The sequence below is a fragment of the Sceloporus occidentalis genome, unplaced genomic scaffold (assembly GCF_023333645.1).
Source record: "Sceloporus occidentalis isolate IW3139 unplaced genomic scaffold, rSceOcc1.0.p SCAF_53, whole genome shotgun sequence".
Taxonomy (NCBI): Eukaryota; Metazoa; Chordata; class Lepidosauria; order Squamata; family Phrynosomatidae; genus Sceloporus; species Sceloporus occidentalis.
In genome coordinates, this window is record NW_028317033.1 from 3,561,172 (window position 1) to 3,580,000 (window position 18,829).

An 18,829-nucleotide genomic window follows, 5' to 3' on the forward strand; every position below is an offset into this window, starting at 1 on the left:
TACTATCGTATAATAAAAGAGAAATTTAGCTGTTTTTTTATCTGCTTCACGTGTACCATCAGGTACTGCACATTTTTAGAAATAAAAAATGTAGTTGTTACATACGGAAACCTTGGTAAATGTAAGAATTATATGTCACAAACACATAATTAGAAGTGCTAATACTTTTATTGTAGTGTCTGGAGGAAGAGAATGTCAAGTTTGGTCATTCTCTGCTATGGTAGTATAACCAGCCCGTGAACCATTACACTGAATTGGTCCGCACAGAGCTGGCTCTTGCTGATAGAGGGCATCCTGTGTACCGGCAAGGATGCAAAAAAACAGGAAGTATATTATGGTTGTTTTGACCTTATTCTATAGGATTTAAAGGGTTAATTGGTCCTTGGACCTATATTCAGGATAGCAATATTCCGTGTGTCTTTAAACTCTCACACTGTAATAACCTCTACCACTTCTGCTGGGAGGCTTTTTCAGTGATCCATCACTGTCTCAGTAAGCTAAAACTTCCTTATACTACATTTACACCTCTTGGTTTATTGTATAATGTAAACACATTTCAATGTTTGATTTCTGATATTTTGGTGCTAATAAATATTTATTTGCATGTATATGGTTTAATACAAAAACTTGAAATAACTTAACTCTTGACGGGTACACTAAAACACAAAGGGAGTAATTATGGTTAAACATACAAACTTGAGTCTTTATGGTGTAAAATACCCTTCGTCATGAATGGGTTAACCGTGGCACTGTACAAAGTTGTGCAGCACTGAAGAAATGGGTGTTTTATGTTTTATTGCTCCAACAAACCTCCTTTAACTGCAGACCAAATGGTAATACATGAAAATAAAAACATAATTGGGGAAGAAAAAGGCTGGCTCCAAGATCCAAACCTTATTTGTCGACCCCTGATGTATACAAGTCAACACTATGGATCAGATGAGTATTTGTTTCACTGACACATTGTGTTTTTTGCAACAGGACCATTATACCAGATTGGTTAAAAAGATTCGTGCTTTTACTCTTCATATTGCTTGTGATGTTTATATAAACAAATTATTGTTATCATCTTACATATTTGTAAGTTTCATCTATCATAAGCAAATTATTTTAATTTAAACTCACAAAATATAAGTAGCATATATGAATGGCAGCCAGTCACTGAGAAGTTTGACATTTAGGGTTTTAATATTAACAGCACTATGTATGATTGCTTGTAGATTTTCCAGCCACAGCTTTATTTATTTTTTTAGCTTACTCAAAGAAATTCCATACGCTTACTCGTTTTAATTAAATGCTCTCAAGTGATACTGTAGAATCAAAATATATGAACCGCTTGTAAAAATGTGACATATACAACAAATGTGAGTGTGTAGGATCTTGCATTTATATCACTTTTTATATCTTTGGGCAAAGTAATATAACTGCCTACCACTTAGATATTCTTTAGAAAAGGATAAGTAACTCCCTCCCAGTGCCGACATGTCAGCAGCTCATTGCTGCAAGTATAGGGATTCTAGGGATCCCAAGCTCGAAGGGAGCAGCTCAAAACAACATCTCAATAAGCGAACAAGAAGCTGCCTTCATCTGTGGTTTCTATACTATACTGAATAGAGCTTTTTGACATATTTTTGTACATGGGAACAGCCAGACTAGCAGCAGTGCACATTCAACTTATTTCAGACATGTCAGACTGTGTCCAGGGCCGGCCCTACAATGGAGCCGACTGGGGCAATTGCCCCAGGCGGCACTTCAGAAGGGGCGGCACTTTGCCGCCCCAAGCGGTTTTTTTTTGGTTTTTTTTGAAGCGGAGGAGAGAGAGAGAGGGGCACGGAGTGGTTTTCGCTTACCCGCTCGGCGCCCCTCTCTCTCTCCTCTGCGACGAGTTTACCTGTTTGGTCTCGGTGCCGGCTTGTAATGCAGAGCGCCGGAAGTGACGTGAATTTCCGCCGCTCAGCATTACAAGCCGGCACCGTGGCAGCACAGGGAGACTCGCCGCAGGACTGTTTAAGGGTAAGTACCGGTGGGGGGTAGATAATGCCGCCCCCCCCCCGGCGTCGGCGGGGGGCGGCATTTTAAACTTCGCCCCAGGCGGCGTTAAGTCTTCGGCCGGCCCTGACTGTGTCTAAACAGTTTTTGCTGCAGTAGCATTCAGCACTACCTGCACCAAATAGTATCGTTACTTGCACACAGCCTTCTATATTCTGACACCGTCAGTAGTTTTCACCTAAACGTCATCCTGCTTAAACCCACCAGGGCACAGTGCGTGACCAGTTTGGCATGTTACATTATTACAGTCCTGTTTTGTGGACTCATTTATTTTCTCTTAATGTTGAAGAATATTGTCGTCCAGACATACACACAATACTTAGACATTTAAACTCAATATAAAACGCAACTCCATGTATAAAATGTAGGTGTAATTGAAAAAAATCTAAATTATCTATAGTGTAAGAAAATGTATTGGAATAAAATGAGACTATGGGACCCCCATTAAGGACTGCGAACGGATCTTGCCACATAGTCATATACATCAGATATTCAAATACATACAAGCTGCTAAAGGACTTGTTTATTTTTTTACCTAAAAGTTTTAGGAAATATAAGCAACAGAAATCTAGCAGTAACAATATACCGTAAATTAATAAATATGTCTATTTTAATATATTTTGTTATTGAATATTTGTAACAATTTTTAAGTGTAAATTTTGGGCCTTAATGATCACAATTTGGAGATCTACTCTTGAGACTTGAAGCAAGTACCCTCTATATGCACTACTATACACCGTGCAACACACCAAGTACGCACAAACATGCATGAAACACACTTGGAGCTCACGTTATACAGTCAGACACACTCCAAAAGTATGCTTACAACATAAAGCATTAAGCACGGATCTGTATTACTTTGTACATTGTCTGACACTGAAGGTACCAACCAATGCTACTAGATTATTAAAAATGTAACTATTTTCTTGCTTAAAGTAACAAAAACAGATATTTAGGAAAAATAAGAGTATTCACAGGAGTAGTCTCCACTAAACTGTGAGTCTGTGGGCAAGTTGGACAGTTTAAATCACCAAACTTACTAAACATTATTAAGAGCTGACTGCGGTGAGCATCTATTGCAAAAAGTTATGAGTAAACACATCAATAATTTTGGTATGTATTAGATGAGGGCCTACCAAGATACAGAGTAAAAACCCAGATTTCTAAGTAATTTGATGCAGAAGCCCTAGGAATCACACAAGAGTTTACACAGACACATAAGTGACACATAACACACAACTTGACTTCAGTTAAGTACTTTATTTACACAGCATGTTTGAATACATGAATACCCAAGTTTTTCCTGTATCGGAAAACAAACTGAAACAGAGACCATCCATTTCACCAAACAAATCGCACATAGTGATCAAATCTTGGATATTACTGGATGTCATCATCATCAAATAAGTCTTCAAAGTCTGAAAGAGAAGAAAATATTTAAGAATGCACTGCTAAAAATTGGTATCAACATATGTAATTTTTGGTCACAAGATATTCTTACCATTAAAGAAGTCTGCATGCACCGCCTTTTCATTTGCGGCCAAGTCCATTAGAAGTCCAGTACTTCCACCAGCCTATAGGAGATAGTGTAGGTTAAGTTTCTTAGTACTGATTAATTATGTAGAGATTGTGGATTTGGTAGACGTATGTTTGCATAGATATTGCATATACGAATGTGTATCAAAATTATCATCTATGGCTACAAGGATCTGTTGCGTACAATATCTAAAAATAAAAAGGGCATGCAGATATACACAGAAAAAATAAGGCACAATTTTATAATTTCTGCCCACATAGTTAATGTGTTTTTTGAAAAGAAAAGAAAAAAAGGCACTAATATGTACTATATACATAGTTTAGTATTTATCTGTGAAGCTTTTGTTGTGTAAAAGCCTCAAAGAAACACAAAAGCAGCATTAACTTGTATTGTCGCATTCAATAGCATATGAGAGGTATACTAATTGGATCATACCTCCTAAATTTCCAAATAATAAAGCAAACCTTCCTTATATTAAAATTAAGGTTTGCGGAATTGTTCCATTACAAGTTTCCCTGATCTTTTCTTCAGAAACCGGTCTCCAAAAGTACAGGAGCCTGCTGTGTCCATCAAATGCAGACACACATACTCAGAGAATCTGATGGTGCAGTTTAAACATCTCGCTTCTGTATGGTTGGAGACCAACTTCAGCAGAGAGGACCAGTGACAAGGCAGGTGGAAGGATCCACCAACTGGCAGGAAAGTAAGGGTTTCTCAGAAAAATATATCTTTAAGGGGACAATTCTGCAAAGCCTATTTTTATTATAAGTAAGGTTTGCTTAATTGTTTCATTAAAGGTGCCAGTTAAAGTTTACATATTTAATCCCTTCTAAGTCATCATGATGTTTAATGCCGAGTTTCATTATCTCCATCATCACAGCAGGAAAGTGTATGCCTTTAGTAAGTAACTCATTAACACTCCTGATGCAGGGGACTGCTTTACAGACCATTCATTTACGCAGAAACAGCCCTGGCAATGGTTACCTGATTCCCATGATCAAGTATGACAGTTTGTTGTTTTTCTGTGTCCCTTAATTGTGTAGTTAGTTTTTTTTTTTTTTAAGTTTACATCAATAAGCAGCTTATTATAAAGATAATTTTAATTATATGATATTTTTCATACACACATATTTGCACTGAAGCGTTTAATAAGAGACCAATATCAAATAGTAAATGTTTTGGGGTTTAAATGTTTCTAAAATTATTGTTGTATAAAAACATCTGCTTTTTTGTTTCGCTCCACCTTCTATCGACTTTTAACACAAATGTACCCAGAAAACATTCTGTACCCGTACACCAGATAGTTGGGGCCTTTAGGAAGTAAGGAAACGACTTTATAATATACTCCAAGCTGTGGCAGGTAGTTGACCACCATGACACTAAATAACATATAAACTGCGGTATACTTCAATTAACACCTTATCGACACCACAATAAGAAGTAAAAAAAAAAACCAGCCATGTCGTATCTGTAAATATCTTCTTATACTTCTGTACATGTATAGCTGATTATCGCTGATAAACAATATACATTTCTAATGTGTATATTTTACTTGGCTCTCACCTCATCAAGATCTACATAAGGACCAGCTCCTTCCGGGAACATCTCGTCCACTGCCGGCTTCATGACGCCTATAAACTAAATACTAATACGCAGCAATAAAAAAAATATTGTATTTAGAATTGAAGGAATACCACTTTCGTGCAGATGCTCAGAAGCCCCCTTTCAGGGTCAGCATAATCGCTCGGTAGCCCCACTTCCGGGTCTACATAATCGCTAAGCAGTCCCACTTCCGGGTCAGCATTATTGCTCAGTAGCCCCACTTCCGGGTCAGTAAAATTGCTTGGCAGCCCCACGTCCGCTTTAGTTCCGGTTTAAATTGTTAGCTCGGAAGTTCTGAATAATATCCGTTTGCAAAGATAGCAGGGAGACCTGCTTAGGGTTCGCAGCTTCAGTGTTTTGAGTAACGGGATAGTGTATGTCTTTAATACTTAAGAACGTCTATCGGTTACCTTTAGCTGGTTTATTTTTCGGCCGGTAGTGTGAGGTTCTCTGTAGTTAGTAGTTAGTAGCTAGTAACATACACCTTGTTATGGAATATAGGGACTGTAATACAATTTTGAATTTCAGTAAAGATGAAGATTTATTTTTTCTTTCCCCTGCCCATGATTGTTTTTATCAACTTCTTTAGCGTTGCTCGGTTTTCTGGGGTTAGGATACAGTGACTTTTAGCTTGTTCGGTGTAAGGGTACAAATAATTGAGATATAATATAAATAGAATGTAAATACATATGGAGGAGATGTTATTCAATTTTATTGAATAACATTATATAGGCCCCCCAGCACACATCACCTTTTTGGAGAGAAAGTGAGTGCACACACAGTTCTATGTATCCTCGGAGGAGAAAAAATACAGATTATATTCAACCTTTGAAACCTTTCTGCCAATTAAAACATACTGGCTCTGTGCCAGCATCTCATCCATTATTTAAATTGTATTCTTAAAGGATAACTCAAACATTTGTTGCTATATAATAATAATACCTTGTGGATACTTTTTGTGTGTGCGTGTTAGGGGTGGCAGTAAAAACTGCTCCACTTAAACAACGCCGATTTTACAAAACATATCCAGGGCATATTTTTGGATCTGAGCCGACAGTTGTTCCAATTCATTTATATATAGCAGCGGAAACACTGTTATCACAGGTAATGCAATCCTGTCACTAACTATTTTTTATTGCACCTCTATAACTGATGGCACTTTTTCTGTGCTAGTCTTGTCACTGTAACCCAAAATATGACCTACTAATATGGTCTCTTAAGTTCTTTTTTTGGCCCGTTGCTTGAAAAAGCCTAAACTAGAGTTATAGGTTGCTCCTCGAAGGCTCTTGTAGTAGTAGTAGTAGTATCTTTTATTTACATAGTGCCAAAGTGTTAATGTTTTTATTTAGGCAAATAAATAAAAAAGTTGGTAGAAAGTTGGTAAACATGGCGCTTAACGGAGATGTAGTGAATGGCTGCTTGATTGCAGTGCTGGACCAGGAAACAAAAAGGAGCCTCAATCAGCAATTGTTTTTATTGCTATACAACACATGCACAGCATTTTGTTTCTTTACAGCTTTGTATCTAATATTTCAATATTATAAACATTCATGAGGGTAGAGGTGGCAATACATGAACAATGGAAAGCATTACACTGTGCAAATAGTTTTTTTTCTTTTTAGAACCGGTTGAGGCAGTTGGATGATTTAATGATGGATTTTGAGTTAGGATGATACTTGGTTCACCCATTCATTCCATAATCATGGTTCTTCTAGATTTCAGATTATTTCTTTATGTACAGGTATCTAAAGCTATGATACTACTACCTATAACCATACTTCTAATGCTCATGGTTTGGGCCCAAAGTATCTCCCAGGGGATAGTGAGCAAAGAAAGTACGGGCCAGGTCATTAATCTGGTCGTATGCACCCATGCTGCGGAAATGCTCCACATATTGCCAGAAATCTGAGGCCGAAAAGGGCCAGTAAGGTTGAGCAGGGGCTTCGGCATATGGATCTGTTGATACAAAAACAGGAGTCAGAATATATACACTATATGGTTGTGGGGATATGCATCCCATTCGCTGCATTTTAATAAATGTTTTGCCATCTTATGCACTATTACTGTGTATGTTTATATTCTGAATTGCAGGCAGTACTATTTGGTTTATTGATGAATTATTTATATATAATCAAAACAGATTTGATTAACTTAAAACCGAGAAGACTGATTTAGACTTTGGATTTCTGAGCTATGGAGACCCAGTAGTTTCTGTAAGCATTGTTTTATAATAGGGGGGGGTGAAAATGAACAATAACTCTAAAAATGACAAGATACTGTTTGATAATAAGATCCACGCAGGTTAAGGTATACTGGCAAAGAAGGAGAAGAGGGTCCTGCTTTTTGACTAAGTGCTGACTGCTATGAAGGCAAATATGTTTCTGCCAGACTATCTCCATGCAAGGTATAAGGGCATTTTAAAATGTAGACACCTAAATGCATATTTTTTTCTTTCCTTAAAATAGTTGTAGCACTAAACAAAAAGTGTAAAAAGAAAAAAAGTTACCATCTTCCTCATGAATTGGCCGAGCATCTGTAAATAAACAAGGAAACCATATATGAGAGGCATTCATAATAAACAATGAAGACTTTCATAGCAGTTTAAGCAGTGAGCAAAATCCTAATGACAGCAGGAATTCCTAATAGTGCAGGTCTGTGTTTCATACAATAGGGTCCTGTGTCCGGTAACTCCGCGGCACTAGACCCACCATATGCCAGCAGATGAAACAACATTCTAGGACATACATACTGATCAGGGGAGGACGGTGGTGTGTGGATAAACAGGATGTACCTGCATAGCTGTCTCTCTTACAGAGCGCTATCCAGCAGCATACACATTTTTTTTAGTGGATCTTGCCACCATAAAACCACATATTAGACGGACGTGTAAAAAGAACGTACACTATAGTCTGTTTTAAGTATCGTAAATATCAGTTGGACGGATGCAGTCATATTTAGATAACTGGTGTAGAATAAGGTGCAAAAAGCTATGGTATGCATTTTACCTTCATGCTCAATAGATAAATCATTTTTTTTTATACCAAACCATCCATGAACAGTGACTGATTTTTTGCAGAAAAAAGAGCTCTCTCTCTATTCTGGTGCATTTTATTGTGCTGACACTTTACATAGGAGCCACACCATATACACGCAATGTAAGTATGTAGTTCTTGCTAGTGGCATAGTCCAGCTCATTAATATACCTGACTTTAGAAACCAGCTCTCTCATAGTTTCAATAATGTCTATTGAGCTTGCATTATAGAGCCTACATTAACAAAGGAGTTTTTCTTTTTCAAGACATTCTTAATAGAATCCTCACCAAAACCAACATATGCATTTGTATATCATTACTGACATTGTGATATCAGCCAAACACCGTCTCTCTGGCACATTACAAAATCATCTCTGAGAAAAAAAACATCTTTAGCTAGTAAGTCCAAACTATTTAGCGCTAAAGACCAACCACTCAAAGTTTGTACACTTACCCATGAATGTTCCAAGGAGGAGGTAGGCAAAATATAATCCAATAAAAAGTATCTTCATTATGATGTATTTCCTGAAACATTACATAAAATATTTATGTAAAGGAAAATGCCACTAAATCTTTTGTTCCACACAAGGTGTATTTTGTTGTCTAGGGATGCAAACGTATGCATTCTACAGTACATGTGTTATGCTCAGATTAGGGACTTCTGTATGTATAGAACATTTTCTTTTAAATACATTAAGGTGCATAAACATTGTACTCTGTAGGATATCTTATTTGAGGTATAATTTCTAATATGCATTAAACTACATTAATGATGTGACAAAACTAATGTATATTCTCGTGCAGAGATATAAAATCACTGCCCGACAATTTCTGTACTTTAAAAAGAGATAGTTAGTTAGATATAGAAAAACAGAACTAGTGCACTGCGCATTTCCTCAGAAAAAACTATGACTCTTTCATATATGTAGCCTTTTCTATGTGCTTAGTGTTACTAATGGTGCTGATTTGTCTCCCCTTGTCTTGCTACCTGCTGAAGTCCTGTAACTTACTTAGCTGTTTCCAGTGATGTATTACCTTTTACTGCCGTTTCTTGTCCTGCTCACGCTGATGGCTCTCGTCTCAGTTTGTGTGCTTCTGTGTCAGTTTTTCTCTGAGCTACTGGTATATAAACAGGGGGCTGTTTGACACAAGCCCAGGATCAGGTTCACATAGAAATATAACTAAATAGATTATGCTGTCTCTGTGGGGATTTTTGACCATAACAGACTGGTGTGATTGCTGGAATATTGCCAGGTTCCTCTATCTGACCCCCCTTCTCTCTTACCTCATAACCATAAGAGAGAGAGAGGGAAAGTAAAGAATTGTAGCTACAGATTGCTGCACTTCACAGGCCACAGCAAATTGACAGTAACTAGTATAAATTGGAATGCATGTGACATATACTATACATATATACCCTATAATTTGTTTATGGCTCAGTCGATTGCATGGTTAACCCGCAACTGTCCTGAGAACTCTGGGCTCCCCCTACAACTTGAATGGAGCCCAGCTTACTGATCGCAATATGATTAGTACAATAAGTTAAACCTTTTTAACCATTTTTAACAAGTCAAAATAATTCCCCACTGATGTCACCGTCAGGGGAACCATCCAGTTCCAACAAAGTATAAAAAAAAATCTATATAAATCCAATTTTTTTTTTATATATATATATATATTGTGGCAGGATGGCCCGATCAAAACAAGAAACTCCAAACACCGGCGGAATAAAAGCAAAATGTAATTTATTGCAGCTTGCTGTAAGGTCCACAGTGTTGCACTTCACAGGATACATAAACAAACCAAAACAAAAACAAATCCTACTCCATCTTGGAGACTAACTATACAAGGTTCTTACCTCACTAACTAACCGGCCAGCTAATCCAGTCCCAGTCATAAAAGTAGTAGCAACACAACACAGTATTTTTGGACTGTACCTTTCTAAAGTCTGAGGGCCTGTGGCTTGACTGCCTCTCTCCCTGTTTCAGACAACTAATGCCTTTAACGACCGCCCTTTAAACACCTCAGTGCAGGCTAATTGGTCCCACCTGCTGACCTCCCAGCAATTAACCCCCTCATGCTGGGAATAATGAGCGTTCTAACCTGCTACTGATGTCGAGTAGCAGAATTTTTGTGAAGATATAGCGCTCATTTTAGGACTTTAATTATATATATATATATTATGTGGCAAGGTAACTGAGTCTGTGTGTATATATATATATATATATATATATATATATATATATATAATTAAAGTCCTAAAATGAGCGCTATATCTTCACAAAAATTCTCACATGGAAAAAGTTAATTGATGGGGTAAATCGAAATGGCAGGGTTCAAAGATGTCTTAAAAATAGGACATGGGCACAGACTGACCAGATGTCAAAATTCCAAAAAATGCACACCTCACAAAGTCAGGGCCCATTGTCAGCAGGCAGGAGGCTAGCCATCAGTCCCCTCCAAAAGCCCCAGTGACAGAAGGTTCCGTCACAGTAGTGTATGGAAAGAGTATTAAATACTAACATTTGAAATACTGGGGTGTCTAGTTTTCAAAAATATATGGTTTGATGGGGTAAGTTGAACTGACTGGCTTCAAACATGTCCCTATGGCACATGGGGGCGGAATGACCAGTTTTGGGAAAGAAATGGTTTTGAAATAGCAAAACGCTACTTGTCCTTATTGCCAAATAACTTGCAAAAAAAAAAAAAAAAAGAAGAAAAAAACCCCAACATTGGGTATTTCTAAACTTAGTCCACATATTAGAATCTATTCAGAAGGTTTTACATTAACTTTTGTAGATGATAAAAGGTTTTTCAAATAAAAGTATGCTTTTTTTCCTTCAATGTTTCTCCATATTTTTTTATAGTAAATTATATGATGTTACATAACTGCATATGGGGTGCTCCTCTTCCATGCCTTCTTCTCAAGGAAGGGGGAGACCCCCCTCCTCCTCACAGCCGCTGCTACAGCAACAGCCGCAGAGAAGAGGGAGACCTTCCTGCACCTTGCAGCCAGTGCGGAGAAGAGGGAGACCCTTCTCCACTTCGCGACCACCACAGCAGCAGCCTACAAAAAGGGGAGACCCCTCTCTACCTCTCAGCTGCTGCAGCGGCGGTCGGGGGGAGACCCTCCTCCACTCTGCAGCTGCCTCCTCAAGAACAGCTGCACAGGAGTGGGAGACCTTCCTCCCTGTGGCAGTCAGGTCTTGCAATTGAAAATTCTGTGCGCGCCAGATTACTCAATACACAGAAAACAAAAAAGCCACCTACACATGTGGATGTGATAATAAAAAAAAAAATATATATATATATACCCTACACGTTCTGCTGCTCCCAAACAACACTCCTCACAAGTGTTCAAAGAGTCAATGTATCAAAAAGAGGGGCGCATGAACATGTGGAGAAAAACAAATAAAAATAATAGTGTAATAAATCCTGGTCAGAAAATTATATGTAAGTATTAATTGCACTCACAAAGGTGATTAAAAAGCCAGCTCATCAAACAAGGCCTTGGTATCTTCTTTAGGGTCTGTAATATAGATGATAGACCACAAATAGTGCAGTAAAAACTGGTAATAATTTAATAGATTAAAGCAGAACAACTCACAAACAAGTTGGCATAACAACTAAGTCATGCATAGGAGCGGTAGGAAAAGTCTCCACCAAGTAAGTCCGTGTCCGTGGTTAAAAATCTGTATGTGTCTATATGTGTTTAAAAATGTGTGTAAAAAATTTTGTGTATAAAAATGATCAATGAACAATGTATATATCAAATGTTTAAGAGTTAATGGTATATATATAAAAAAAAAAAAGGTTATTGTATATAATAAATTATGTATAAAAAGATTTTGTATGAAAATGTTTTTAAAATCTGTATAAAATTATGTGTATATGTTTAAAAACGTGTTTGAAAATGTATAAATTATGTATGTAAAAAAAAAAAAGTGTGATTTTAAAAATAAATATATTTAATAATTCCTTAATTGATTCATTAATTAATTAATAAACGTTAATATATCCAATTCAACGTTCAAACCATCTTTTCTAAAAGTCTGGAATTTATAAATCCATTCTGTTTCTTTCTTGGATAATGCTTCTTTTATATCTCCTCCACGCCAGTGTGGAGACACTAAATCTATCCCTATCATTTTAAACTCTGGAAAAGAAAACATTTTACAGTTCATACAGTGTCTTGGAACACTGTGTTTCTGTCACGGCACAGCGTACAGAGGAGACTCCGTAGTCAGGTAGGACTGCAGGGATGGTCCAGAGAGCCGAGGTCAGGATACCGGAGAGCAGGAAAAACGAGGAGCAAGCCGAGGTCAGGATACCGGAGAGTAGGATAAACGAGGAGCAAGCCGAGGTCAGGATACCAGAGATCAGAATAGTCAAGCAAGCCGAGGTCAAATACAGGAATCAAGCAGAGGAACGCTATCTGGGTGCTAGCACAGGGCATAGACGACCATCAGAAGGCAAGGTCTTAGTGTACTGAAGTCTCTTAAGTAGGCACAGGAAGTTAGGCACTAATTGGAGATCTCCCGCCAAAATTTCAAAGTGCCGTTACGTCACTTCCTGCGCGGCCATCTTGTGGTTGGCGATTGCGTAATCGTCCTATATAAGCAGGTGCAGTTTCCTCGGGCGCCACTAGGTGGCGTGAAGAAGAACGCGTCCGGATACCAGAGCTGGACCTGTGAAGCTGCTGGGAACGCGACGTGGAAGAGGTAAGTTCCCCTTCCATCTGCAGCGGCTGTCTCCGCTGTGCAGAAGCGGGGGGTCTCCCCCTTCTCCGCGGCGGCTGCGCCTGCCCTGCAGAAGCGGGGGGTCTCCCCCTTCTCCGCGGCGGCTGCGCCTGCCCTGCAGAAGCGGGGGGTCTCCCCCTTCTCCGCGGCGACCGCGTCTTCTGTGCAGAAGTGGGGGGTCTCCCCCTTCTGCGCGGGGACCGAGGTTGCCGTGCGGGAGCAGGGGGTCTTCCCCTACCTCGCGGCGGCTGCCGCTGCCGTTCAGAAGCGGGGGGTCTCCCTCTTCTTCGCGGCAGCTGCGGCTGCCGGACCGAAGCGGAGGGTCTCCCCCTGCCTCGCGGTGGTTGCTGTTGCCGGCCGGGGGACCCAGCGGATCTCCCTGCCGGTAGCGTGACAGTTTCGTATTATTATTCCATATTCCTCCCATATGTTCCAAGCCTCGTACTTTTAATTCCCTTGATGTGCGTCCAATATATTGAATTCCACACCTGCATTCTAACAAATAGATTTCATTTTTTGATTTGCAATTTATGAAATGACGAATTTCATACTTTCTTGGTTATAGTACACCTAAATGAAGTAGTTTTTTTATTTTGTAGATGACAGGTTTTGCAGAATTTGCATATCCCGCATCGATAGAAGCACGCAGGTTTATGTGCTAGAAAGTGTTCGCTACCGTTTTTTATTTCTTTTGGAAGGGCTATTATATTTTTTCAAATTTGTTCAGTTTTTTATAAATGACTTTAGGTTTTTCGGGAAGATAGTTTTGTAATACGCTGTCACCTTGTAAAATTGGCCAGCATTTATGAATAGCTTTTTTAATTTGAAATGCTTTGTCATTATATTGCGTGAGGAAAGCTAAATTGAAATCCTCAGTTTTCTGTGCTTTTTTATCCCTATATATCATATCGTCTCTTTTTGTGTCTTTGGTCTTAATTAGGCTATCTGTCAATAGTTCTTTGGGATAGTTTCTCTCCTCAAATCAGGTGTTTACTCTGATGTATAAAATCATCATCCCGAGTGCAATTCCTGCGGACTCTCGCTAGTTGGCCTTTAGGGATATTTTTCAGCCACTGTGGATGGTGGCAGCTTGAATAGTCAATAAAGCCATTCCCATCAGTGGGTTTAAAGAAGGTTTTTGTGGTGATTCTTTCATTATTTCTGCCAATTAGTGTAAGGTCTAAAAAATCTATCTGTTCCTTATTTTATATTTGAGGTGAATTTTAAATTATATTCATTCTGATTGATGTACTTTATGAATTGTGTCAACTCATCCAAAGACCCCTGCCAGATGATCAACACATCATCGATGTAGCATCTCCATAGAACCAGATTTGCACCAAAAGGATTGTTCGACCAGATTTTATTAGTTTCCCAATCAGCTACATACAAATTGGCATAGCTGGGTGCAAATCTGGTTCCCATGGCCGTACCGCATTTTTGGAGATAGAATTGATTGTCAAACAAAAAGTAATTGTGTGTCAAAATAAATTGAATGCATTGTACAATAAATAGATTTTGTAGAGGATCTGTGGATAGTGCTTTTTTGATTGCTTCTATTCCTTGTTGGTGGGGGATTACTGTATATAGGGAGGATACATCTACAGTTACCCAAATATATTCATTGGACCATGTGATCTCCTCAACTATTTTTAGGATATGTGAAGTATCCTTAATGTATGATGGAGCTAAAGTAACACATTTTTGTAGGAAATGGTCCCTGTATTGGGAAACATTATTTGTGAGGGAATTAATTTCACTTATTATGGGACGACCTGGGGGTTTTTTGGGGTCTTTATGAACCTTGGGTAGGAAGTAAAATATGGCTATTCTTGTGAACTCTATATTTAAAAAGTTGAATTTGTTTTTATTTAGGATATTATTATTTTTACCCTCTCTCAGGAGTTCACAAAGTTCGTTCTGAAAAGTTTTTGTGTGATCTCCTTACAATTTTTGATATGTAACCTCATCATTCAACAGGCGATGTGATTCCTTCATATAATATGTCCTATCCAAAATTACAGTAGCCCCCCCTTTATCGGCTGCTTTTATTACAATTTGTTTATTTTCTTTGAGAGTTTTAATGCTCTCTTGTTCTTTCTTAGTGAGATTGTGTTGTCTTTTTGTATCATTTTCGAACTTGCTGAATTCTTTAAGAAGCATATCTGAAAACACTTCTAAGAAAAACCTTTTTGCTGTTAATTTTCTGATATATTTCTGTACATCAATAAATAAGTTAAATCCATTTGGTCTTCTGTTGGGAGCAAATTTTAGACCTTTGTTTAGTAATGGCAATTCCGCTGGGTCAAGGGAATGGGATGATAAATTCATTATCTAATTTGTAGAACTATTCGTTTGGGAGATTAGTGATTTTCCCTTTCCTCTATGTCCTCTGAGTGTCTTAGAATCCTTCTTTTCTTTATAGGGGAGTGTACTAACATAGGGAATTTTTACAATGAACTTTATTCGGATGCACCAGAAAAAGACAACAAGCCGATCCACGAAGACAGAGAGACAGCGGGGATGAAACGTGATGACGCAATCGTATGAGGACAGCACTCGGAGCTTTTTAAAATGAACCAGCAACACGATGAGGCACAGACTTTACTTTCATTTCTCCTGAAGAAGCCGACATTTGCTTGGCGAAACGCGTTGAGACACATACAGATTTTTAACCACGGACACGGACTTACCATACGGACACTTAATTAATCTTCTTCAACCTTGGTGGAGACTTTTCCTAACGCTCCTATGCATGACTTAGTTGTTATGCCAACTTGTTTGTGAGTTGTTCTGCTTTAATCTATTAAATTATTACCAGTTTTTACCTTGGGTCCTACCTGACTCTGGTGTCTCCAACCTTGTTGTGCGTTACAATATGATCAAAAAAATGGTATCTAAAGTGAGGTCCTAGATGGTCCTATATGGGGTCCCAAATGACGACTCACATGGTGCATGCTACCCTTCTCTTTCAGTAGGGGTATTTGCAGGCACAGAGGGGTCAGCTTCCTACGTGCCGTCATGTCACAGGATCTGCCAGTAAGCGGCTCTTTTTATAGTCGCGTCTTGAGGCTGCATGGCTTTTAAGCCGCAGGAAGAGATACTCTGCAGGGAGAAGCTGGGATCTGTGTTTGACGTGTGGTTGTAAGTAATATATATATATATATATATAAGAACACACTACACTAAAATGGATGAAACACACATCTCCTTCTATCTAGTTTCAACTCTTGCAATTTGAATCAACTAAAAAATATGAAGCTCTTGGCCATACCCAGAGTTTCCACAAACGTAGACCCAGTCCTGTGAGCCAGAAGACCAAACTTAACTAACAACCAATTCACCCATCTACCGCAAATGGTTACACCCTTAAACCAATCGTGGCCCTGCCCCAACAAAGCCACAACCTGAAAATAACACACCCAATTTCAGACAAACGTGTACCATCTTTTCTATAAAAAGCTTCACAACCACCTTCAAAATCTGCATGTCTAAAACACCCATAAACTTTTCCATTGACCTATTTAACCTGCGACGTACCTTTTCTAAAGCTTTTAAATTTGGTCTTTTGACCCAGATAAGTCTTTGCACAATTTCAGACCATATTATTAAAGCAGTGCTAAAGAATCTCTTCAGATCCAACATGTTCTTTTCAAAAAAAGCAATAACTCATTTTGTCTTACCTATATACAGTTGGAATCAAAATTGTTCAGCCCCCATTGCAAATCAGATTTATTGTCAAACTTTACAGACTTTTAGCTGTTTGCAATGAAGAAATTAAAAACAAAACCAATTGAAATAGCTCAACACAACAAACAAATACTTCAAGTGGTTTCCCCAAAACTGAAAATACAACTTATGACTTCTCCAGTCTGAAAATTATTCAATTGGAAAACCAATAGCCATAGATATGCCACTCTGCTCCTCGGATATACTTTATGCCCTCCAGATATGCCACTCTGCGCTCCATCATAGAAGCCCTGGCATATCCCTGGCGTCGGACGATACGAATTGCGCATCCCTGCGCTAAACCCCAATTGTGCGGCCTATAATCGGACCAATATAGCATTTTATAAAGACAACACTCAAAGTAATTCCAACAAACTTTATCTAACATACCCACCAAACTTTGCAGCACTTCAAACGAAATTGGTCTCCTTGTATCCAATTTACCCTTTATACTACCATAACCTTTAAAAACATGTTTAATCAAGAAATCCTTAAAGCGTGGTTGTTTCCCTAACGAACACCTGTTTATCCATGACTGTGAACATCCTTTATTTATTAAATTCAATACAAACTCTAAAACCCCAATCCAAAGCATTTATTCCTTCAGGGATCCTTCTGATGTTTTTCTAAAAAAAATTAATCTTGATATCCTCCTTTTTAATGTTGCCGATGTGATCTCGTATTTTGTTCTTTAATTCACACGTCGTTCTCCTCACATATTATAAACCACTTCGGCACCTGAGGAGGTAGATAACAGTTGTACTATTGCAAGTCAGGAATTATTTGGTGGGATAGGTTTTCTTTGAAAGGAAAGGTTCTGTAAATCAAGAACCATCAGAGTGCTAGAAGGTATTTTCGGCCCAGCATCTTTTTAGGGCTTTAACATTAGCCTCACCTGCAGCCACTAATTAACCCATTCACTACTGGGGAGGGCTGTAGTACTCCAAATACTGTACGTGTTTTGCCATTTTAGCCTATCTGGGTTTTATTGAGATTTTTTTTTTCCCCCACATTTCATGTACCCACACAATTATGCATCTTTTTTCCAGAACAAATTAGGCTTTCATTTGAATTTCTTCTACACAGTTAAACAGTTACCAAATTCATGTTCAGCAACATGTTCTAGAGAGCTGTCAAAAAAAAAAAAAGACTTTAGTTATTGAACCAGAGAAACGTTTGTGGGTTGGTTGGAATCAAAACATGCATCTAAATAAATGCTAGATATTAGTTTATTAAAGTTCATATTATTATTATTTGCAGCACATATTTTACACCCTTTCTGCTAACTTTTTAAAATAATCTGGAGATTGCCAACAAGTTCTTTTTCTATTTGGTGATCTATAGATCTTTTTTAGACTAACAGCAAAACAGTTAACTTTAGCATCAAACAGTTGCCACCGAGCACCATCTTGTGGCTATTATGCCCGATCTGCTGTCACACAGCACCATCTTGTGGATATAAGCTATTTTGGTCAAAGAAAACATGCCTATTTTTATTATCACCATAAACCATTTCTTCAAGTAGTGTTTATCTCCATTTCATTTTCCTGCATTAAATACTTTCAGTATTAGCTGTCTAATATATCATACTGTTTTCCTAAGTATGGGCTGGTATCTTAGAAACATAGAATTTGACATGGGATCATTCAGTCCATCTAGTCTGCCCATTTTTCCATTTTTTCCAACTCCTGGTGACTGAAAGCAAAACATGAGTTAAGGGTTGATAAGTAGCTGATTGAAGGCAAGGAGAGCAGGAGACTTTTAGCTTACATAGAATGTGTAAAGAAAGAGGTCAGGAGACAAATTTAGGAACATAGTCATTGACAAGCTGATGTTAGGGACCAGCAGGTCAAGATACTTATAGGCATACTCAGGCTGGCCAAGATGCTGCCCTGAATAAAGAGTGTGGTCATTTGCTCGATTATAAGACAAGGGTTTTTCCAGATCAAATGTTGCTGCCGGGCTTCTATGACTGAGCAACGGAAGGTCACGCTGGCGCTCCGTCATAGAAGCCCCGGCGGAACTAACGGGCAGCAGAGGTTGTCTACGGGTATTGCGCAGACGTCCACCAGCTGCTTCCGCTAGACACCAGGGAGTCTGAAGTACGAGGAACGAGTCTGGGGAAGCATTGGTAAGTCGCG

The 18,829-nt window shown here is 38.5% G+C and overlaps 2 protein-coding genes across 2 annotated transcripts; both read right to left on the bottom strand.

Moving 5' to 3' along the window:
- Nucleotides 1-3,429: 3,429 nt before the first annotated feature.
- Nucleotides 3,430-5,212, bottom strand: LOC149288220 (COP9 signalosome complex subunit 9). The gene is made up of 3 exons (XM_089492079.1): nucleotides 5,150-5,212; nucleotides 3,551-3,623; nucleotides 3,430-3,467 (listed from the first exon to the last, which is right to left on the bottom strand). Exons 1-3 carry the CDS (start codon nucleotides 5,210-5,212, stop codon nucleotides 3,430-3,432), a joined length of 174 nt encoding a protein of 57 aa, XP_089348205.1.
- Nucleotides 5,213-6,968: 1,756 nt separating this feature from the next.
- LOC149288221 (otospiralin-like) lies at nucleotides 6,969-8,732 on the bottom strand. The gene is made up of 3 exons (XM_089491927.1): nucleotides 8,675-8,732; nucleotides 7,695-7,721; nucleotides 6,969-7,144 (listed from the first exon to the last, which is right to left on the bottom strand). The coding sequence occupies exons 1-3, from the start codon at nucleotides 8,730-8,732 to the stop codon at nucleotides 6,969-6,971; spliced, it is 261 nt and encodes an 86-aa protein (XP_089348053.1).
- Nucleotides 8,733-18,829: the final 10,097 nt, after the last annotated feature.

What these genes read in the sequence shown, in the direction of transcription:
- LOC149288220 (XM_089492079.1), bottom strand. Translation starts at nt 5,212, where the DNA reads ATGAAGCCGGCAGTGGACGAGATGTTCCCGGAAGGAGCTGGTCCTTAT. An exon ending in CTTATGTAGATCTTGATGAG is followed by an intron (nt 3,624 to 5,149) that starts GTGAGAGCCAAG and finishes TATCTCCTATAG; the next exon opens with GCTGGTGGAAGTACTGGACT. An exon ending in GCATGCAGACTTCTTTAATG is followed by an intron (nt 3,468 to 3,550) that starts GTAAGAATATCT and finishes CTTCTCTTTCAG; the next exon opens with ACTTTGAAGACTTATTTGAT.
- LOC149288221 (XM_089491927.1), bottom strand. Translation starts at nt 8,732, where the DNA reads ATGAAGATACTTTTTATTGGATTATATTTTGCCTACCTCCTCCTTGGA. An exon ending in CCTCCTTGGAACATTCATGG is followed by an intron (nt 7,722 to 8,674) that starts GTAAGTGTACAA and finishes GTTTATTTACAG; the next exon opens with ATGCTCGGCCAATTCATGAG. An exon ending in GCCAATTCATGAGGAAGATG is followed by an intron (nt 7,145 to 7,694) that starts GTAACTTTTTTT and finishes TTGTATCAACAG; the next exon opens with ATCCATATGCCGAAGCCCCT.